This window comes from Chaetodon trifascialis, chromosome 6, assembly GCF_039877785.1.
Source record: "Chaetodon trifascialis isolate fChaTrf1 chromosome 6, fChaTrf1.hap1, whole genome shotgun sequence".
Lineage (NCBI taxonomy): Eukaryota > Metazoa > Chordata > Actinopteri > Chaetodontiformes > Chaetodontidae > Chaetodon > Chaetodon trifascialis.
The window spans coordinates 1,213,769-1,228,282 of record NC_092061.1 but is presented as its reverse complement, the minus strand read 5'-3'; the positions used below and the strand labels follow the sequence as shown (position 1 = coordinate 1,228,282).

Below are 14,514 nucleotides of genomic sequence, written 5' to 3'. Positions count from 1 at the left end.
TGCGACAGCGTTGTTGTAGTCTTTTACGGAAGCGGAGATTTTTAAATTAATCAACAAAAGATAATATTCAAGAAAATATCGGCTCATAATAAACAAATACAGATGAAACAGATAAAAAATCTAAAGAAAACAAAGCAAATATACATAAATAAATAAAAAAAATCAAATGTAACCAAACAGCGAAATCAGGTAAACAAATATTTTCCTGATTAATCAAAAGTTTATTTCATGTTTTTTATTCTTCAATAGGCTGAAGGATTTGATGGATTTGAGCCGTGACATCTGCTCCTTGAGAAAAGGCAAAAATTAGGGAAAGATTTACAAAATTTGTTTGTGAATGAAGATTTCTGTATATTTAATAATGACGTTAATTACCTGATCATGTGGTTTATCATATGAACACACAATAGAGGACTAGACAGTGTTGAGAAAATGACCAGAATTGTTGAGACATTTTTAAATGAGGTTGTTTCTAGACAGTTTACAAAAACCGGTAAAAAAAAAATAAAACTGAATTAGAGGCGAGTGTTTAAAAGTTTGGGAGCACGTCAGTAAAAATACCAGCGAGGACTGAACTCAGTGGACTTCATCTCCAGATGGTCCTGTACTGTCTCTCTGAAGTACTAAAACACTGTGGACGGGACGGGTGACACCATCAGTCGGTCTTCCTTGAGGATTTCATACCAGGATCAACATCAAAGAGACGACCCCTGACCTCCGTCAGCATCCATCAGTCCCACCTGGCTGTGTCTTCGTACGGGACGCAGACAAAGCTTGTGTTGTTGTTTCCTCTGAGATGACGTCTTCTGGAGGAGGAAGACAAACTAAAAAAGCTCCACGTCCTCTTACAGCAAACAGTGAACGACAAGCAGCTGTTAATGGGACATTTATTTAAAAAAAAAGTTGGGAGAATAAAGAAGGCATGAAAGGAAAATTCATGTCATTTACAGTCGAACTCAAAGATTCTGTCAAACAGCAACAGTTATACACAACCATTTACACAACCTGTACAAATATTTTTTCCCGCAAGTCTGCAATTTAAATTCAAAATAACTTAAATAGGTTTCTATGTAAAAGTGCAAATCCTTACGCGTGGGATGTCTGTGAGTAACCACGGCGACAAACGCTGCTGTGATGAGTTCACTGGCTGTCAGGTGTTGACTTGTAAGGCGTCACAAGCACATTTCAACACTCCGAACATTTACTGACTCTACTGTCTGGAAGGTCATTTACATAATGCTTTTAATGTACAACATCCACACCTTTAGCACCCCCGTCCTTCTGACGCTCTCTGCTCTCGACTCTTGTGGTCTGACACAGAGGCCTTCCTCAGTCCAACACGTCCTGTCCTCCATGAAACCAGGAAGAAACATCTCAGCTCAGTGTTTGTAGTGTTCTCGGGATGAAAGCTCAGAAAGTCAACAATACAGCAAAGCAACGATGCACTGATGTCTGTTGGTAGTGTTATGGGTTAGCATTAAAATCACAGTTACCAGAGGCCAGTCTGTACAGGGGAGCCCAGGTACGGCGGGCAGCAGTAGTCCACAGGTTTCAGGCTTCGACAGTGACACAGAGAGAGTGTGTGTGTGTGTGTGTGTGTGTGTGTGTGTGTGTGTGTGTGTGTGTGTGTGTGTGTGTGTGTGTGTGTGTGTGTGTGTGTGACAAGGCGTGAGGTGACAGAGTGGCAAACTGTTAATGCTGATACGTCAAAGTCTCTAGGAGCATCCTCCTGATTGGTGAGGAGGGGCGGGGGAGAGGACTAACCCAGGCACGCTATTGGGCCTTTCATGCGTCCGTGTTAACATGCAGCCCATGCAAAACAAAGTGTGTCATCACCACGAGCAGGAGAGGATTATACAGCACATCTGCTGATGAAGCACTGGTCACCATGAGCTCTACTGGACAGGAGACTGGAAACGTGTTCGCTAAATCAAAGGTGTTCAGGCGTTCGCAACACAAAGGAGAAAACAACGAGCATCGAGTCTTTGTGTGTGACGTGAAGTCACTACGACTTCTGCTCCGCTCCCGCAGCAGACTGCGCCGCGCTCTCCGGTTTAAGGATCTGGTAGGTGATGAGGTACTCTGGGTAGGCCTGAGGGAAGAGCAGAACGTCAGCCAATCAGGCGCAGCAGCTTCAACGGATTCAGGGAAAGACGCTTTTCACGGCGCCATCATTGCTTACCTGCTCTCCTCTGTAGATGACGTACTCAGCGTAGGCCAGGCCGTTAACGCTGGGCCGCCCGATCACGGAGTGGTGTCCCGGGGGGGCGTGGGCCATCTTCATGGCGCTGAACTGCAGGAAGGACTTCCCCAGGGTTACCCGACAGAACAGCATCTGCCTGAGAGGCCAGAGGAGAAGCGTCACACACAGTCTATCCGTCTATTTTAATGGATGCAAAGCAGTTTAAGACCAAATCATCTTTTAGCGTCGTGGTTCAGTTTGACCCCGACAGTCAGGCTTCACGCTCGGTTACCTGTGGCACAGGTAACAGGATCGGTCTTTGTGCGTCGGGCAGCCCGTGCCTCCACCGATGCCGTAGACGTACTGATTGCTCTTTGAGGAGTTCTCCGCAAAGTAGATCCCGGCTCCAAACATCCCTCCGATGTAGGCGTGGCGCTCGTCGAAGCCTTTGTGGATGATGGCGTTGATGAACGGGGACCCTGAAGGAGGCGGCAGGATGTCAAACACAGAACATGCAGCGCCGTTTGAGGAGCAGGGACGGCGTGACGGTGGGCGTCCTTACCGTGAAACAGCATCCGCTCGTTGTGATGGTTGTGGTTCTCGTCTGCGATCTCCTTCTGCCGGTGAGTGTAACGTTCCCTCAGCTTCTTATTCACCACCTTCTGAATCTGTGGGACACACATCACGTCTGTTACACCTGCGCCTCATCGTTCCGACTCTACACAAAGAAGCAGAGATCCTCTGCCGCACACCTTGATGATGTTGTATCTGCTGAACACTCCACCAGCGTTGCCTCCGTCTCGGTGCTCTCTGATGGTGCTCTGCATCTGAAGACGCACAACAAAAACACCACAACGTCATGATCAGGCACACCAACCATCAGCTGCTGCTTCTGGTTTATGGATCAAACATCATGAAGTGCTCTGCTGGAATCAGCTGCTGTGAAAACCACAGCAGAGTTAAAAATGTGAGTGAGGTTCGATGGATTGTGGACGACCACAGACGGGACGAGTACATCCACAGACGGAGAGGCGCTGGACTCACCTCCTCCTCCACAGACTGGTACTCCTTGTCGTCTGGGGCCAGGTCTATCAGGATGGTGCCCTGGTTGGCACAGTGGAATGTCAGGTACGGGTTGGCACCTGAAAAACAACACCGTTACTCTCTGGCCATTGCAGGAACACAGTGCATCTGGTTTCCTGACGTCCTTTCTGGGAATAAAAACCTTTCAAAGCCGCTGCTGTATGTGTTATGTCTGAGTGTGTCTGACTTTGGCGGCTCCCTGTGGTACCTAAAGGCACCAGCTTCCAGTCCTCCAGACGCCTCTTTACCTTGCTGGCCGCCCAGCAGCCTCTCTACGCCTTTGATAAGCTTGTGTCGGTGGCCGTAGGCGTTAATTCCGATCTCCTTTAGCTCCTCGTGACCCATGTCAGCCAGCACGTCCAGTGTGATCTTTGAAAAGAGAACACAGCAAGTTTAGACCTGATCTGATACTAACACATGGAAACAGAGCAGCTCCTGCAAACGTGCATTTAAAGTGTCATGAAGTGTTTGAGGTAGCCGACCTGCTCCCTCTCAAAGATGTCCCTCAGGTGCTCCAGGCCCAGACTCTTCAGGAACTGACTTATGTTCATGTCCAGCATCGCCACTGTGAGGAACAGGCCGACAAGAACTCAGCACATCAAACAGGGTCCTCATAAGAACATTGTTCAACAGCGTTCAACACGACGAGTGCAACAAACTCACTCTCTCCCTCCTTGCGGTCGGTGCCCGAGGCTCCGTCTGCCACTCCGGAGGAGCCGGCGGCGGCGGCGGCCAGCTCGGTCAGCGGCCCGGCCAGGTTGTCGATGCTGCTGGCGGCCGACAGACAGGAAGGCGTGGAGGCGGGGGAGATGACCGAGGCGCTGACCACCGTGGCCTGAGGCTTAAAGCAGCTGGGCAGGGCGTCCGGCGGCATGGCGTCCATCAGCAGCGCCCGGATATCATCAGCCTGCAGGGACGGACAAGAAAAACCAGTGAGAGGGAGAATTAAGAGGAACATCATGTAAACACATGTCTGAGCGGCCGGCGTTACCGTGGCCAGGTCCAGGGCGGTCTGGCCCTCCTGGTTCTTCATGGTGGGGTCGGCGCCGTGAGCCAGCAGCAGCGCACAGAGCTGCGTGCGACCCTTCTGGGCGGCCTCGTGGAGGGGCGTGAAAGCCCATTTGTCCGTAGCGTTCACACACGTGTTGTACTTGATCAGAAGGGCTGCGATGTCCACATGCTGCGAGGAAGAGAGGCAACAGACGGCACGTTAGAGCTAAACGCTGTCTTTCCTGAAGCTTTAAGCTTTCAGACGTGTGAATGAAGGCTCTGCGTTTGATCATGTGACTGCTCGTGTGGACACTGACCCCGTACGAAGCAGCATTATGAAGAGGGATGAGGCCGCCTTTGTCCTGGGCGTTGACATCGGCTCCGTGCTCCAGCAGATACTCCGCCACCTCGAGGTTGTTGTAACCAGCTGAGGAGAAGGAACAGGAGCCATTTTTAAACATTCAGTTCTCTCTTTAAAACATGTTCTAACCTTTATTTAACCAAAACAAAAGAACAAATACAAGAACAAACAGACAAATTCATAAAACACATGAAGAACAGACAGAAGGAACAGCACAAACATCAGGAGTGTGTGTGTGTGTGTTCCTGCGTGCGCTCGGAGCAGCTGATTGGTTACCTGCCAGGTGGAGCGGCGTGGAGTTGCGTCCCTGCGTGTCTCTGCAGTTGATGTTCTCTGGGGAGCAGAGCTTCTGGACTCGGGCCAGGCAGCCCTTCTTGGCGGCGTCCAGCAGGGCGGCGTCACCCCTCAGCAGGTCCTGGATGTCCGTGTCTCCATCTTTGACCATGTCCAGCGGCATGTTGCCATCTCGGTTCTTCTTGGATGGGTCGGCTCCGTGCTGAACAAGAGTTTGAAATGTTTGGTGACACCGTGCAGCCTCGCAGGTCAAAGCGACACATTTCCCTCATGATCATCCTCATAAAAACCTACATTAAGACCATATTTACAACAATGGATCCTCACTTTGAGCAGCAGCTTGCAGATCTCATATTTGCCTTTGGCCGCAGCCTCGTGAAGCGGGGTGAATTTCCACAGGTCGGCCACGTTGACCGACGCTCCATGTCTGACCAGCAGCTCGGCCACTTCGTAGTGACCGTAGGAGCACGCGTTGTGGAGGGGAACCAAACCGCTGGAGGGGCAAAAACACAAGAGTCTTCACACCGGAAACATGACGTGATGCGTGCGTGTCAGCTGCAGAATAAACTGAAGGAATATTCTAAAAACGCAGGAATGCATCATCACAGCACCTGCAGACAGAGAGTTAGAGAACTGACCCCTTGTCTTTGGCGTGGACATCAGCTCCGTGGTGCAGCAGGTATTCAACGACAGCCACGCGGTTGTAACCGGCTGCGAAGTGGAGAGGGGTGGAGTGACGGCCCTCTAGGTCCCGGCAGTTGACGTTCTGGGGGGTGCACAGTTGCTGCAACGCAGAGACAAACTCATGATGAGCGACTGAACGCAGTGGTGCGACAGCAGGTTTACAGGCGATCGTTTTCATACAGCGATGCAGCGCTGCGAGAGTTCAGCAGAATCACAAACAACCAAACAAACCCAACCGTGGTCACTGCAGGTGAGCTTACCTGCACGGTGTCCAGATCACCTGCTTTGGCCGCCTCCAGAAACCTGTAGTCCACGTCAGAATTACGTGTGGGAACATTTTCTGGAAAAAAACAAAAAAACTGAATACAGAGCAAAACGATCGCTGTCAAACAGACGTGTTTGTTCATCGCATTCATTCATCTGAGACACAGTAAATAAACTTAAACGACGTTAAAGAGTCAGAATGCGAGTTTGGTTACCGTTAAGAATCTGTTGCACAGCCTCGTTGCCCATCTGAGCGGCGGTGAAGCCCTGCAGAGACACGATGGACGGGTCGGCCCCATAGCTCAGCAGCAGCTTGCAGGTCTGGATGTGACCGGCCAGCGCCGCCCTGTGAAGCGCCGTCTGACCGAGCGTGTCCACGGCGTTCACCTGCGGAGGAGGCCATGTTAGCACACGCCTCCCAGGTTACAGCTGACACAGCAGAGAGGAAACTGAAAACACAACACACCTTTGCTCCGTGCTTCTGCAGCACCTCCAGGATATCGTTGTGAGCTCGCTCAGCTGCAACATGCAGAGGAGTCATGAAGCTGAAAGACACAAGAGACAGGAGGTGATGACGCAGGGTGGAGCTGCACCACCCAGCACGTCTTCTTCAAGGCTAATGTCGCGCTAACCTTCTCTCTTTGTGTTTTAATGGCAGAATGTTTTTTCTTTTAGGTTTTAAATCAGTGTAAAAACTAACCGCTGATGACTTACTCTTTGTTCTTCTCGTTGATGTTGGCACCTTTTCGCAGCAGCAGCTCGGTCACCTGCTTCCTCTTGGGGTGGGGGGAAGCCACAGCACAGTGCTAAAACACACGTCAGATTAGTGTGCTGGAATCTCAGTCAAAGACAAATACTCAGAGAAAAAAAACTTACAGTCAGTTACACACAAATACCAGACAACATCGTCATTAATCATGAAGAGCGTTACTGGAAAAAAATCACTTTTAATTCAACTTCCTCTTGCCATCAAGAAAAGAAAAGGAGCTCTAGCAGGAGCACTGATAGCAGCAGTAGCAGTATTATTAGCAGTAGCAGCAGTAATCTTAGCACTAGTTGTAGTAGCAGGAGTAATAATAAGCAATAGCAGCAGTGGTAGCAGTAATAAGTAATATTAGCAGTAGCATTAGCAGCAGTAGCATTAGCAGCAGTAGCATTAGCAGTCGTAATGATTAGCAGCAGGAGGGGGTGTGTGGTTCTGACCAGGGCCGTCTCGTTGGTCTGAGGATGTTTGAAGCTGATGATCTCCAGAGCCAGCGTCTTCTTCACTTTGGCCATGTCCGCCTCCCGGGCCGCCTGCAGCAGTGAGTGACCTTTGAACTCGTCTGCATGGAGAGGAAAGAGAAGCGAAGGGAAAAGTGTTGACGGGTTCGGTCTGAGCGACGTCAGGCTTCCTGTCTGAGTGTGTTCTGAGAACTCACAGGTGAGCCTCTCTTTGAGCTCCGGGGTGGGGGCCATGTCCACGGCGCTCTTGCTGTGACAGTTCAGCAGGGTGGGGTCGGCGCCGTGGCTCAGCAGCAGGGAGCACACCTCCACCCGGTTCTTGGACGCCGCCTCGTGGAGAGGAGTGAACTGCCACAGGTCCATGGCATTCACGCAAGCTCCGTGCTGCACAGAGAGGCAGACATCAGATCGGACATGGCGGCCAATCGTCCTCCTCACTTTAACTCCTGGATAATAATAATAATAAGAAGAAGAAGAACTTTTGTGGGTCTTACTTTAAGCAGAAGCTCGGTGACCTCAAAGTGGCCGTAGGAGCAGGCGTTGTGAAGGGGGACCAGGCCTCTGCAGGGACAAGGCAAACAGGTTAGAGGCTCATCACGACTGAACAACGAGGACGTTTTCTGAGAAAGTGTCTCACCCTTTGTCCTTGGCGTGAACGTCAGCTCCGTGCTGCAGGAGGAGCTGAACGATGCGGACTCGGTTGTAGCCGGCGGCCAGGTGGAGGGGTGTCGACTGTAAGGGAGGAGAGCTCGTTAGCAGGCGGACCGCCCGTCGCTTTACTGAGCGCTGCCTCCGACGGCCACGGGAGCAAGCGGCTGATTAGAGCCAGAAGCAATGAGCTAACGGCAGGCTTTGCTCTGTGAGTTTGCAGGTGGATGGCGGATATGATGATGCAAGGTCAATAGAGCTTGTGTGCAAGTCCTGTGACAAATTTCATTGGCTGTCGAAGTGTCTGACCTGAGCGAGTGACAAGAAGCGACTTCAGCCTCATTACTCAGCTACCTCGATGTCAGATCAATAAAATATTCTTCCTGCATCTCAGCAGTTTCAAATGAAGTTTTAGGAGGTTAGATGACAAGAAAGAATTGCTAGTGCAACTGTCAAAGTCAAAATAGCCGGGGGAGGGAGTTATGGTTGGGTGATGATAGCTGGTTGTTAAATCCTGTTTTATTGAAGGTATTCAGGTGGTCATTTAATGAGGTAATATCGCACAATTTCCCTCTGTGAGTGTTAATCTTTGAGTTTGGTCCATAAACGTGAAATATTTCTAACTATTGTTAATTTAAAAACAACCTGCAGAAAATAAACTAAGTGGGTTCAATACAGGACTCAGATTTGATACTGTGCTATCAAACCCAACCATAACAGGATGCAAAGAAGCTACAATAAGCAGTGTGAGACGGCATCTCTGCAAGCTATCCAGGATCAAATCAAAAGGCTTCATGTCAGCCAAGAAAAAGAAATGTTAGTCTGAGCAAAGCTGCAAATCAGCCTCAGCGGCGTTTGTTCTCCAATCAAAGTGCAGCTCAGGTCGAGCTAAAAATCAGGAGGAGGGACTCATTCATTTCACTTCGCATGCAGTGATATTAATATAAAACCTAGAAAGCCAACGGTTAGATCTCAAGCCACAGTGATCAATCAGATGGAGGCATCATTCAGCGTGGGATGACACGAGCAGTCAGGCGTCAGCAGCATGGAGGGCAGCACAGCACGAGACCGACCGACAGGTGGAGGATGTTACTGCAAACCAACTGATCCAACAGGGACGTGAAGAGGACACAAACCGCACAGACACAAATTCAGGATTCGCTTGACAAAATGCAGAGGGGCGGGCCTTCGAGCATGCATGAGTGATCATCGAAAACCAATCAATGGATCAAATCAAAGCCAAATCAGACACTGACGGAGGAGCGAGTGACTGAAGGTGGAGGAGTGTGGGTGAGTGTGCGAGGAGAGGACAGACGCTGAAGAAAGCAGGCAGTGGACATTTTGAGCTCCTCTCCGAAAGGATGAGTCGTCACCACCAACCCAACACACGCGCACGCACGCACACACACACACACACACACACACACAGAGGAGCGTCAGGGTGGGATACATGAGTGACCCGAACACCCAGGTCCATGATGTGCAATTAACAAGTGACAGCCAGCTCATTGGTCAAATAAAAACAATGGATTAAAGAGGATCAAACAAAAAAAGATCACAACAGTGCATCAATCAAGTGGCCGTTATCAAGGTCGACTTACCAGCATTTTTTGGGATGTTGACTGATCGACAAATGTTGCCAGAGTCACACGGAAAACAAAACGAAACAAAAATTACAAAATGACAGTATCTTTCACAGCAATTCTTTTCTCCCTTCTTAAATCAACCAAACACAAACCCACGTCATAAATCAGCGTCTGAGCTTCAAACACGCTCTGAGGTTTAATGTGACACAAAGCCAGAGAGGGTGAACGGCTGCAGGGCGAGCGGGCGGCTTCTGCTCGGCTCGCCCTGTCAAAGGCCAGGTTAGTGCGCCCGCTGGTTAAAACCCACAGTAACTCTACACTGACACACTGACTGAGATCATGCAAACTCTGAATACACTGTGAGGGAGGCAGAGGAGGAGGAGGAAGACTTCAACTGCTGAGGAAAAAACGTGGCTGAGGATGAATTAAAGTCAGTGCTTACATACTGTTAGTGGCAACGTTCGTACGGCACAGAGGGGAAACAAGAAGAGTGCTGTTTGTGAGTTAGTCACCAGACAGACAGACAGACAGACAGACAGACAGACAGACAGACAGACAGACAGACACACACAGACACACAGACACACAGACACACACACACACACACACACACACAGACAGACACAGACACACACACACACACACACACACACACACACACACACACACACACACACACACACACACACACACACACACACACACACACACACACACACACACACACACACACACACACACACATGGTGGGAGTAAATAGCTAAGTGTCTGACATGATGTGGGAATGAAATGCGAAAACAATCCTACACCTACATTAGCAATGCTAACTGCTGACGTTAGAAAATAAGTGCTGTTATTGTGTTTTTGTGCCATTTAGTCCCACAAAGAAGAGAAAGAAAGAACACAAGAAGAACGCTGAAAATACCGTGTTGTGACCTAAACTCTGCCTGCATTGTAAGCTAGTTTCAATATGTGAGCAGAGTTCAGTGGAGACGCTAAATTACAGAGAACAGCTTCGCTCGAACATCTGGCCTGGAAACTCGACCACGTGGGAAAAGACCCCAAGTGGAAAAATGATTTACAAATAAACTAAACTGTAAATGAGGGATTAATTTGTCTGCTTTAGTTCCAGAAAATGAAAGCAGGATCAGCTAACTGACCTGACTCCAAACATGTTTTTAAGGTGGAAAAACTCAGAAAAACAAGGTGAGAAATTAAAGGCTGAACCTGATTAACGAGGTGAACGAGGAGACGTTATGACAGAAGCAAATGGACGTGAAGGTTGGCCTGATGAGAATCAAACGTGCGTAATTAGAAAAGGAAAGGCTGTGTGGTGTGTTTGTGTGTCTGCTGCACAGGTGAGGCTTTCCTCACTAACACCCTCCCACAAATCCAGTGACTAAACCCTCGTTATGCATCCAGCCGTCAGCAGGCTGAAGCGTCTACTCACAAACTGTCTGACTTCTTCTTTTTAAGAGAAAACATACAAAATAAATTCAGTACAGTGATTTTCTGACGACGCACAGCATGCCGAGCTCTCACAGACACCTGTCTGGTGTGATCTGGTGTGGTACTGCTGGCTCATTTACCTTGCGGCCGTCGCTGGCGTGGCAGTTGACGTTTAACGGAGTCAGCAGCGCCATCAGCTTTTCTTCATTTCCACTCCTGTGATCACACGGGTCAAAAGACGAGTGTCACTCAGCATCAAAGTCACAAACGTCCACATCTAAACGTCTCTGCTTCCAGGGATCAAAATCATGCAATACTGGATGAACCTGAGCACTTTTGGGGCTTTGAAGATGGCAACAACGCTCATGTCTTTATCGCAGGTGCATTTCTTTCTCCTACATTTAATGTGTTACAGCCACAAATGAATATCTTCTCTTAGAATGAAGTCCAATGTAAACCTGAAGCAGCTGTTTGACTCTGGCCAACAGGAAACCAGTGCACTGCCCGGTCACACTGACACTCACCTCGCTGCTTCCAGAAGTTCATCCTTCTTGTATTCGCCTGGAGGAAAATAAACACTCAGGTTAGAGCTGAGCATATCAGATGTTTTCAGTGAACATAGTGGAAGATGTCGTGGTATGTAAGCTACTGCTGCCAAAAAAGATGCATTAAAAAGGTGCTGACAAAGCATCAGGTAACCAGGTGATCACGCTGAGCCTATGATGTCATTAGAGAACACCTGCTTCCATGTAATTATGGTGTGTTGATGTCAGGACAGAATCGTGTGCCTGAGGTCTGTCTGTCCACTGTTACATGTAATGATGATCACCTGCAAACTGAGGCTGTATTCAACCCTGTTTGTACGTCATTTGCTGTCAAAGTGCAGGTTATGTGTATGAAATGCAAACGTGAGCGATAAGAGGGACTGACCAGTGAGCACAGCCTTGGCTGAAGGGTCAGCTAGATCCAAAGCAGACTTGCCATCAGTGTTGCGGATGTTTGGATCAGCTCCGTGTTGAAGTAACACTGAGAGAGACGTGCAGGTAAAGAAAAGACTTTATTTTTGCCCTTAAATCATTCGCACTCCCCTGCTGTGTCACAGACAAGACAAGACCAAAGCTGAGCGTGGAGATAAGACAAACCTTTAGACTCTTCCCATCTGTCACCGCCTCTCACAGACTTTAAAAACCTTCCTCAGACCTCTGGATGAGAGGTAAATGACAACTAACGACACATAAGACTGAGACAGATCAAACATAATTAATCCTTACCGATGCAAACGTCGATCTTTCCCTTGATGGCGGCCTCGTGTAACGGGGTGTAGTTCCAGTTATCTCTGGCGTTGGGGTCTGCGCCCTGACACAAGAGGAGGCTGACGACTTCCGCGTGGCCGAAAGAGCACGCATTATGCAGGGGGATGAGTCCTCCGTCATCCCGGGCGTGGACGTTGGCTCCGGTCTGCAGGAGGTGCTCCACCACATCTTTTCTGCCAAAGCCTGAAAGGAGATAAAACTGCATCTAAATTCAACTTTTCCGCAGTGGCTTGTTGTCAGTGGTGCTCATACACTGTGACCGGCCTGACTACTATGTTAAAATGCCCCAGAACACTCGTAACAGCAGGATTCAGGTGAATATCAGTACAAAAACAAACATATAAGTATGAGTATGAGTTATGAGATATAACTCTTACTAATCCGCCGGAACAGCAGACACCTGTAAACCGTGATGTACCTGACAGCAGAACTTAAGTTGACAAAATATAAACAAATAAAAATAAACCATCGTTATATTGCAGCTCTGGCTAATATTGCACGTGAAATAACGATTATCTTAAGACTGCTAGCCTAGCTTAGCTGAACTGGAGGCCGTTTTATCTTAGCTTAGCTCTGTAAGTCGGACAAATGTTGACGGTGTGTCCGTTTGACAGTCAGATTGGACTGGAAAGTGTTAGCTTGTTAGCACTGCTAATGTTTTAATTCAGACGTGATGAACTGTAGTTACTTTAAGGCTGTCAGGGAGAAAATAACAGAAATCAGGCTGGCAGTAAACACGTCGACCAAAACACAACAACATTAGCTAGCTAGCTAGCTAGCTAGCTAGCTGTAACGGTGCTCGCTAACGTTAGGGGCATACAGCTGAGCATCGTTAGCTTAGCTCGTCGTTACCCGCAGCGAAGTGAAGGGGAGTTGATTTTCGACCAGCCATGTCCTTCGCGTTTACATTCACCGAATCGACAAGTCTCTTCACTCGGGACACATCTCCGTTACGACAGGCCTCGAACAACTCCCTGAACGCCCCGCCGATGCCGCTGCTGCCGTCGGTGGGACTGGTAGCTCCGGAGCCGGGGCTCGAGACGCTGCTGCTGCCGCCGCCAGAGGTTGTCGTCGTGAAGCTCGCGCTGCTTGCTAGAACCGGGGCGGGTAGGTCCGGGGAGGCCAGGGCCATGTCGATCCCTCCGCTGCATTCCCTCTCATTCTCCGGGGGTCCGGCGGCCGAGGTCAGCAGAGCCATCGGCGGAGAGGCCGGAGGAGCGCCCGAAAGAGAGCTGTTTCTCGGCGGAGACTGTAATGTATGTTGCTGCTGTTGCTGCTGCGAGGAGCGACGAGGCACCGCCATTACAGCAGCTCAGCGACAATAAAAGCTGCTCCTCCTTTCCGGTGAAAGTGGTCGCGTTTCCGGTCAGCTGTTTCCTCCCGGAGGGGGTACATGCGGGTACATGTGGAGAAAGCTCCCCCAGAGAGGACTACGAAGCAGAGTGGACTGTCACAGCCGGTTCAGTAATAAACACTTTATGATCCATGAACGTGTCACAGCTTCAGCCTGCCTGTTGTCCTCTGTCTCTCCCACGTGTTTATCTCACAAACCATACGACCACAAACTGTTTCCTAGATGTCTGCAAATGTCTCTCACAACTTAAACAAAGTAAATGAATAAATAGATTGAGATAATAGTGACAGCAGCAGCAGCAGCAACAACAACAACAACAACAACAACAACAACAACAGCTTCTTCTGCTTCTTCTTAATATTATTATTTTTTATTATTATTATTATTATTTGTAATATCTGCAGCAGCAGTAGTGGTAGTAGTAGTATAAAAATCAGCCAAATGGTATTATGAGGAGTATGATAACCACTTTTTGTATCTTGCAGATATCAGACATTGCTGGTGGTTTCTGTCTGATGATTCTGAAATGAACTACTGATGCCTTTCCTGCTGTTTTGTTGTTTTGAATGCACATCCTGTCTTCACCGCAGGGACGGCTCAACCAAACATTCATTCATCGCAGTACTTCAGCAGCATCCACAGAGGGATATTTCATATTGAACCACTAGAAGTCTTTATGTTCATACTTCTAGCCATAAAATCCAGATTAATGGATTGGATTGGAAGTTTTTTCCCACCTCTGACAAACAGACTGACTCTGTAACTCCATCTTTATCCCTGCTGCTGTGAACAAGAACAGAAGCTGTCGGCTGTGCAGAATTAAATCATTTGTTTTCGTCTGAGATCTGCATGTTTGTGAATGCACTGAAATTCTGTAAATGAGTCAATTGTATTCATATTATGACCTTAAGACACACACAAACCACGCTTCAGTGATTTTCAGGAGGGTGTCGAGTCATTCCTAAATATTTGATGGCAGTGTTTCATGTGCTTCATGCAGTATTTATGCAGTAACATAAGCAGTCAGATGACTGGATTTTCGTGTTAGTAACTTCATGAACGGGGCATCAGCTGTCTCATAC

The 14,514-nt window shown here is 48.6% G+C and overlaps 1 protein-coding gene across 2 annotated transcripts; it reads right to left on the bottom strand.

The window, feature by feature from the left end:
• Window positions 1–207: 207 nt before the first annotated feature.
• On the bottom strand, window positions 208–13,420 carry LOC139332374 (poly [ADP-ribose] polymerase tankyrase-1). Of its 2 annotated transcripts, XM_070964284.1 has the most exons (28): window positions 12,931–13,420; window positions 12,037–12,261; window positions 11,696–11,791; window positions 11,290–11,326; window positions 10,906–10,981; window positions 9,332–9,352; window positions 7,720–7,814; window positions 7,577–7,643; window positions 7,280–7,466; window positions 7,062–7,183; window positions 6,573–6,664; window positions 6,325–6,403; window positions 6,074–6,245; window positions 5,855–5,934; window positions 5,549–5,694; window positions 5,238–5,403; window positions 4,893–5,112; window positions 4,573–4,682; window positions 4,257–4,445; window positions 3,929–4,172; window positions 3,748–3,830; window positions 3,514–3,634; window positions 3,227–3,324; window positions 2,935–3,009; window positions 2,745–2,850; window positions 2,475–2,661; window positions 2,183–2,339; window positions 208–2,092 (listed from the first exon to the last, which is right to left on the bottom strand). In XM_070964284.1, exons 1-28 carry the CDS (start codon window positions 13,379–13,381, stop codon window positions 2,006–2,008), a joined length of 3,789 nt encoding a protein of 1,262 aa, XP_070820385.1. In that variant the 5' UTR covers window positions 13,382–13,420; the 3' UTR covers window positions 208–2,005. The 2 variants fall into 2 exon arrangements, with proteins under 2 accessions (XP_070820385.1, XP_070820386.1); XM_070964285.1 differs by lacking the exon at window positions 9,332–9,352 and having other exon boundaries at window positions 12,931–13,395.
• Between the last annotated feature and the right edge of the window lie 1,094 nt (window positions 13,421–14,514).

What these genes read in the sequence shown, in the direction of transcription:
- LOC139332374 (XM_070964284.1), bottom strand. Translation starts at nt 13,381, where the DNA reads ATGGCGGTGCCTCGTCGCTCCTCGCAGCAGCAACAGCAGCAACATACA. An exon ending in GTCCACGCCAAAGACAAGGG is followed by an intron (nt 5,404 to 5,548) that starts GTCAGTTCTCTA and finishes TTGCCCCTCCAG; the next exon opens with CGGTTTGGTTCCCCTCCACA. An exon ending in GCAGATACAACATCATCAAG is followed by an intron (nt 2,851 to 2,934) that starts GTGTGCGGCAGA and finishes TGTGTCCCACAG; the next exon opens with ATTCAGAAGGTGGTGAATAA.